This window comes from Macrobrachium nipponense, chromosome 41 (genome assembly GCF_015104395.2).
Source record: "Macrobrachium nipponense isolate FS-2020 chromosome 41, ASM1510439v2, whole genome shotgun sequence".
NCBI classification, from domain to species: domain Eukaryota; kingdom Metazoa; phylum Arthropoda; class Malacostraca; order Decapoda; family Palaemonidae; genus Macrobrachium; species Macrobrachium nipponense.
In genome coordinates, this window is record NC_061102.1 from 28,782,059 (window position 1) to 28,789,558 (window position 7,500).

A 7,500-nucleotide genomic window follows, 5' to 3' on the forward strand; every position below is an offset into this window, starting at 1 on the left:
ATAGAATTAAATACAACCTATCAATTAAAACACCCTTCCCCCTCCCCATACTGTCAAAGTTTGACGACCCTTGCCTTATCATAAGCCCTAGGATACCTCATCTGTACAAGATCTACGACGTCTATCAAACTTCACCAGAAACATATTTAATATTAATCCTTCATAACTATTTCTAATGTCAAACAGTGAGGAAAAACGGCAAATAAAGGGTAGGCTACTATAATCACATTTCGTGTCGGTGGTAATCGCAAATATGAAGTATCATGAAGTCCAGGTATATTCACTCAATGTTCAGGTTTAATTTAACTGAATTTAATTTGAATTATGTTGAATTTAATAAAAGCAAATCAGAAAGCTGAAAATTTTTATGATATTCCCAACTAATTCAAAAAATGAATTTGCTCTCACGAAAGCCCAAACAATATACAAAACCAGATTGAAGATGGAACACAAACAGCTTTGGAGTCTCAGAGCCAATCATATGTGCGATTACCAGGAAAAGGAAACTTAAAGGAAAATGACGTAAAATAACAGAAAATAAACAAAATAAAAAAAACAAACATGAGTGTGTGAGAGAGAGAGAGAAGGTGTCGTATCTTTTTCTTTTACCTTTATGAGCGGTAGCAAAAACTCGGAGTTCTTGTCGGCTGACATAATTCCTTGAGAGTTCTGTAGGGAAGGATATACCAGCAACGCATAAGAATACTGGGTTTCTTTGAAGTTGTGGGTAGAGGAATTACAGACTAAGTGAAATAAAAATGAATTGCTCAGAGATTTTTTATAAGCAACTAAGAACGCAAGGATGTTTAAGCAATTTAAATAAAAGCCAAAAGTAAAGAGGACTGATCAACTTGTGAAATAAAAGGACAACAGTAAACAATTTAACATTTTACATACTTGAAAACAAGCAGGCGAACTCAAATGTAAATAGCAGACAAAGCTACATTTAACTAATTTTTGATAACATAAAATACTAAATTTAACTAAATGGACAACAATAAACAATAAACAATCATTTAAAACACTTAAAGCACTAGAGGTAAACAGAAAGATCACCACAGAACTAGACTACATTCAACAGAAGCTTTATAGATGAACAAAAATAAATTGAACTAAAATGGCTAAAATAACATTATGATAAACTTAAAAGCTTAAAACGACAAAAGGCAAACAAAAGCCAAAAAGTACACAACGTTAAATCTAACATTTAAAAGGCATTAGTTAAATAAACAAGCATCAGTAAATCAGATTAAATCAATTGTTTTTAAAAAGTGTTATCAAACTGTTAGACTGAATTAACTATATCATTGGAAATCAAATTAAATTGTAAGCAACAATAATTTAACTAGCTTCAAATCATAATTTTGGAAAATGTTAGTCGTATGCAAGGCAGCTGACACAAGCAAAGCATAAAACAATATGAGAATTTAGCTATATCATTAATAAAAGGTAAAATGGAATTTATCTGTCATTAAGGCTGAAATAAAAGTAATAAAAACAAATGGCAGGGTATAAAAATCAACTGTAGACATGTTTAAATGAAAATACCACACAAAAAAGGCTAAATAAAAAATAACTTAAGAGACAGTGCATGCACTTAAGTATAAAGCTAGATTCCACTAATAGAATTCACAGGGGGTGTGGAAGCAAAGGAAAATAATAGATTTATGATAGAATGGTCAAATATAATAAAAATTGATACAATGTCATCATTTGTAAAAAGGGTAAGGGGGCAAGAACTACTGTATTAAATTAAACTGAATGTTATGGGTAAAACACATATCTAACTGCAAGGTCAAGTGAATGAAACTGTCAAATTTAAATCTTGATATAAAAGTATAACTTAATGATAATAAAACTAAGTATACCACGAACATCTAGTTATCAGGCAGGAGGCAAACTGCATGCAAAGCTTTTAAGCGAAGAGAACTAAAGATACCAATTGCTAACACAAATGCTATTGAATTGAGTGCTTTGGTAAAGCACAAGTGTATTGCAACCCAGTTAATTCACATCTTATGGAATAAAATATATTGAAAGACACTGACTAGTAATATACATAATAGGAAATTAGATATTTATATATACTTGTTTTCTGTCTAAGAAATAATTAAAAGGTAAAATGATAAAACACGTCATGCATAAGAGAGAGAGAGAGAGAGAGAGAGAGAGAGAGAGAGAGAGAGAGAGAGAGAGAGAGAGAGAGAGAGAGAATGTTCATTGAATCTTTTTACCTAAATCGAAGCTTAGATATTTATAGAAGTTCTAATAAAAGTTCTAAAGAAGCAAACATTAAACTGACGTTGCTACTGAATCCAATGTGGCGATAAATAAAATAACGTATAATGGAGACGTAAAAATCTGTCTTCTCACGATTATTTTAATTAACAAAAGCTCAACAATGGAGTGTCCAGCAAAAATTGGTCATTTAATAAAATAAAAACAATTTTGACAATACGTCATAAAACCAAAAAATAGAGCTGTTAAGAGTTACCTACTTAGATCAAAAGTCAAATTTTAAATTGAAACACAACTGGGAATTTTCAAATCTAAAGCATGAATATATAATCAAAAGTGATTTCGTTTCTCAAGTTACAAGATCTAAAATGTTAGAAAAAGCTTTCGGGAAAATCTTATTAGAAAAATAAAATGTGTAATGAATTATAATTGCCTCCGAAATGATTAAATATTCCTGATGGAAAATAACAGTCAGGAAGAAATGGAAAGAGCAGAAAGAAGTATAATAAAAAAGATGCTAAAGTTAACAATAAGTCTAACTAACGAGACAGGCGAACAAGGGAAGGGGTACAGGGAAAGGTATGGCTACAGTACAGTGCAGTCACTGATAAAATAAATTGATTAGCATACTACATTTAACGAAGGTTACCAGGGTGACAACTACATAAATCAAGAATAATGAAATAAAAGTTTACAGGATCAAGCCGTGACAAAAAAAAAATTAAAAAAAATTTATGCAGTTAAATAAGAAATTATATGACAATAAGAAAGAACTTTGCATGAAATCTACCAACATGAGTAGTGCAATTTTCAAAAATCTCATACTGAATGATTGTGATAAAATAGTACTTAAAGCTATTCTGAGCAACTGGTTGTGATTTCATAAAAGACTTTATACTTCTTTTAATCAAGTCAAAATCATTACCAATGATTGATCTTTGAACTGGACACACTAAGTAATACATCATGCAAAGAAATGAAGACAAAATGGCATTCATAATACTTATGTCTTTAACCAATCAATTGAGACTGCATCATGAGCCATGCACCGACGCAGTCCAACAACCATCATAAAATTAAATTTTAAATTATATATTAAAAGCTAAAGCTCTAACAAGACCCTTATGGGCGACACTAAAACATCCAGTAACAAAACTGATTATATGAACCAAAAACTATCAGCATCTAGTGTGTGGTTTCTTTCAATTTTCGAGAAAATCGACACACGCAGTAAGTGAGACTAAACGTTTCCAGAATTGGTCGATAAGTTTTCCAGAACCGGTTACAGGGCGAGTAAACGTTTTCCAGAACTGGTTACAGACGAGTAAACGCTTTCCAGAATTGATCAAAGATGAGTGAACGTTTTCCAGAACTGGTTACAGACGAGTAAAAGCTTTCCAGAATTGGTCAAAGATGAGTGGACGTTTTCCAGAACTGGTCAGAGATGAGTATACGCTTTCCAGAATTGGTCAAGGATGAGTACACGTTTTCCAGAATTGGTCAAGGATGAGTACACGCTTTCCAAAATTGGCAAGAAATTAGTAAACGTTTTCCAGAACTGGTCAGAGATGAATATACGCTTTACAGAATTGGTCAAGGATGAGTAAACGTTTTCCAGAACTGGTCAGAGATAAGTAAACGTTTTCCAGAACTGGTCAGAGATGAGTGAACGTTTTCCAGAACTGATAAAAAATGAGTAAAAGCTTTCCAGAATTAGTCATAGATGAGTATATGTTTTTCAGACTGATCAAAGATGAATAAACGTTTTCCAGCACAGGTAATTAACGTACAACGCTTACTAACGGCAGCATGGCGCACGAGTTCAATTTTCCTCTTTTTATATCCATAATGTAAATTATGGGGTAAAATACAATTTCATATTAAGGTTAAAATTTTTGTAGCCGCCTTCACTAAAATGACAAAAAATGATTTTTATTCCTCTTCAATTGGAAACATATAAAGAATGAAAAAAACTGAATTCTAAATTACCTCAATAGGCTAACGAAGAGTATTACTTTACTAATCCAGTTAATACTATACAACATAGGGACGCCACTTTTAAATAAATGGGGGTACATTTCTTTCTCCTCATTTCCTACCCAGCAACTGCCCTCGACACATTAAAGTCCTTCCTGTTTATGCAAATACAACACCTGGCCGCGATTTTTGTCCTAATAAATTCTAAGACCCCTTTCGGTTCCTTTCAGAAACTGCGCCAAGCAATGTTTGAAAAGAACTGTTCTGTACACTTAGGGGTAAATGCTTTCAATATAAGCACCAAGAAATTACACCAGCTCAAATTACTGGAGAGAGAGAGAGAGAGAGAGAGAGAGAGAGAGAGAGAGAGAGAGAGAGAGAGAGAGATTTTTTTGAAAATATGCATTTATGTAAGTTTACTGTATAAACAGTACAATGGAGTATAAGCTGTATATTGATCTTGTAAAAAAAAATAATTATAAACAGTAAATTGAGTACAGGTTGTGTATTTATCTTTGAAAAAAATATCATTACACAAAATAAATACACAATAAATACTCTGCTTAAGCTGAAACCGAAAAAACAGTGACAATCCATAATGATGAGCCATTCCTCAGGTCCTTGGCAAAATTTTCCGGGAACCATTCAAGGCTATCGTATGTTTGTAATGCCACGAAGGAAACAGCCCCCTTCAGAATTTCTTGTTTTCAATATCTTTTGCGAATCGATCCTGTAAATGTTCGGCGTCTAAGGGAAGAGGAAAAGATGAAAAAAAAAAAAAAACTCCCGAGCGCCATTGATGTGTGAAAGAGATTTGGGGAAAGCAGGTGAGAAGACGGTGCTAGGCGACGCTCCTATCCTAGAGGTGTCGCTCCGTAGACTTTTGCTCTGGTCGCTGAACCTTTGCGACGACAAGTCGCCTAAGTCGCTCAGTCGTCGAGGGTCTGTTTCCCTCCAATTTATCACTGGAGCCTCGCAGGGATGTTGTTCACCGAAATCTAGTTAATAGGGCCGTATAAAATTTTTTTTTCTTCACTCGCAAAATGGTCTTCTTTGACTATTTGATAAATGTTGTAAAAACACTGGGAAAAATAACTGATTTCACTCTGTGGGGGAGGATGTTTTCTTTCCTTGTTTATTCTCTGCACCCAAGGAAAAAAAAAAGTCCGAGGAAAAAACTACCAGCAGGAAAATTCAGCATTAAAGATAAAAGTTCCTCTTTCTCTTCTTACTCCTTTTCTACCTCCTCTCCAAAGGCATTCCACCGCCCTCCCAGTTGAAGGGTGCAGAAAATGGTTTGAATTATAGTTTCGTCTCAAAAAGAGGCCTTTGAGCAAAACGCAAATGGATTAAAATAGAGAAGGGAAAAGCAGGGAGATGCTATGGAATATAAATTTGAAAGCAAGCTAAATGAAAAAAAATGTATATATATTATATATATATATATATAATATATATATATATATATATATATATATATTAACATTGTCATTCATGGACAAATAAGCTCACACTATGATTAGTTGAAGCGATTTATTTTTTTTTCTGGTCTCTCAAAAGAGACTCATTTCCAGCAAAGAAGACTTATTCTACGGCTCCTAATTTCGTATCAGTTGGTTGTACATGAACGCCTAATTATTATATTTCAATGGTTATTATGATTTAAGGAATGTGTCTACACCATCCAAATTTGTGCAGTTTACCTACTGGACGTTTCATATAAGTTAAATAGGAAACAAAGACGATGATGTGGACATTCCTTTGATAACGGTATAAGTTACTTTCTTACTCACGGAGAAATAAAACACATTACACGAGGCATGAAACGGTAATCATGTAAGCATAAAAGAAATCTCTTTTTCAGAGTCGATTAAATGCTGCTTGCAATCAGTTATTTTCCTCTTAAGATAACGCAATAAAAAAAAAATTACTTTCAGACTTCAGACCTCTGCGCTAAAGCTCAATGTAAGATCAACTATGGACATACGTGGATGGGCGAGGTGACTATTGTCGCATAGCTGTCAAAATATACATGTCTAAAACATTTGTCTATTTGCCAAACGCGTTACCGTATTCCCGCTATTTATGACCGACAATAGTAATAAAGGAATTAAAGCCTCGAAGTCTGAATGAAGGTTCCTTCTACCTAGGGCGAAAACATGGCCATAGCATGCGGTAATAATAATAATAATAATAATCATATTACCATACATTACATTCATCCGTCTTATTTGCAGCTGTAAGAATGCTGACAGAATCGACACAAATAATAATAATAATAATAATAATAATAATAATAATAATAATAATAATAATAATAATAATAATAATAATAATAATAATAATAATAATAAATTGTTATTATTTTCCCATTCCAAATCTCATAAATTGAACATCAGTCGACTTGACGAGAGGAAAAAGTGCGTCGGTGTGGGAATCAGGGTTTAAGTAACCGTTCACTTTATTACTATTAAAACGGTGGAAGCGAAGGGGAAGAAAAGAAGAGGGGAAGAAAAGAAGAGGGGAAGGAAAGAAGAAGATGAAGAAGGGCCATTCCCCGTTCTTCCCTCAATCCGTAATAGCAGGAAATTTGTAAGAAAATAAAAAAGGGTGAAGATAAAAATACATAAACAAATAAAGAGATTATTTTACGCTTATAAATTCGCTGGGTTGTAACCCTGCAAGTTATGACAAAAATTATTTCTGGAAGAATATCGATGTAAATAAAAAGCAGCCATTTTTAAGGAATTAGAATAATCGTTTGCAAGTGTAAAAATAATCCTATGAAAATTATTTAAAATTATCTCTATAAGTCGGTATGACTTAATTAATAATAATAATAATAATGTGACAGAATTACGAACTTACGAAAATAACACGATTTAAAAAATGAACAAATAAAAACAACTGCCACACGAAGAGGAGCGTAGACCCATAAATGATAATAAAAATACACGAAAACGTTCAGGAACCCTAGATGATTTCAGTAACTCGTATGGGGTTGATTAACTAATATTTTACCCCCATCAATAACTTCAGTCCTGTACCCTAATATCTATTACGAAAATAAGCGTAGGCTCAAATTAGTTAAGCCAAAATAACTGATAATAACTCCCAATAACTTTGTAATTGTCAAAAAGGAAGTTCATTATGTGTATAAGTGTGCGTTTAATTGTTTAAGAGCCTATTATAAGAAATTCCATCTACAAACATTTACTAACACATTATCAATATATAATGTTTTTCTATTGATTTACAGGTATATACAAGCGTGTGTAAGTGTGT

General features: G+C 32.9%; 1 protein-coding gene across 14 annotated transcripts in view; it reads right to left on the minus strand.

Annotated features, from left to right (window-relative positions):
* LOC135212644 (NGFI-A-binding protein homolog) overlaps positions 1 to 7,500 on the minus strand; it is a 560,269-nt gene that overhangs the window by 73,090 nt on the left and 479,679 nt on the right. The window contains exon 10 of one of the 14 annotated variants that reach the window (XM_064246247.1): positions 610 to 669. The exons of the other annotated variants lie outside the window; for them this stretch is intronic. Within the exon in view, the coding sequence (XP_064102317.1) occupies positions 610 to 669 (60 nt within the window). The remainder of the gene's footprint in view (positions 1 to 609; positions 670 to 7,500) is intronic. 14 annotated transcript variants of the gene reach the window in all.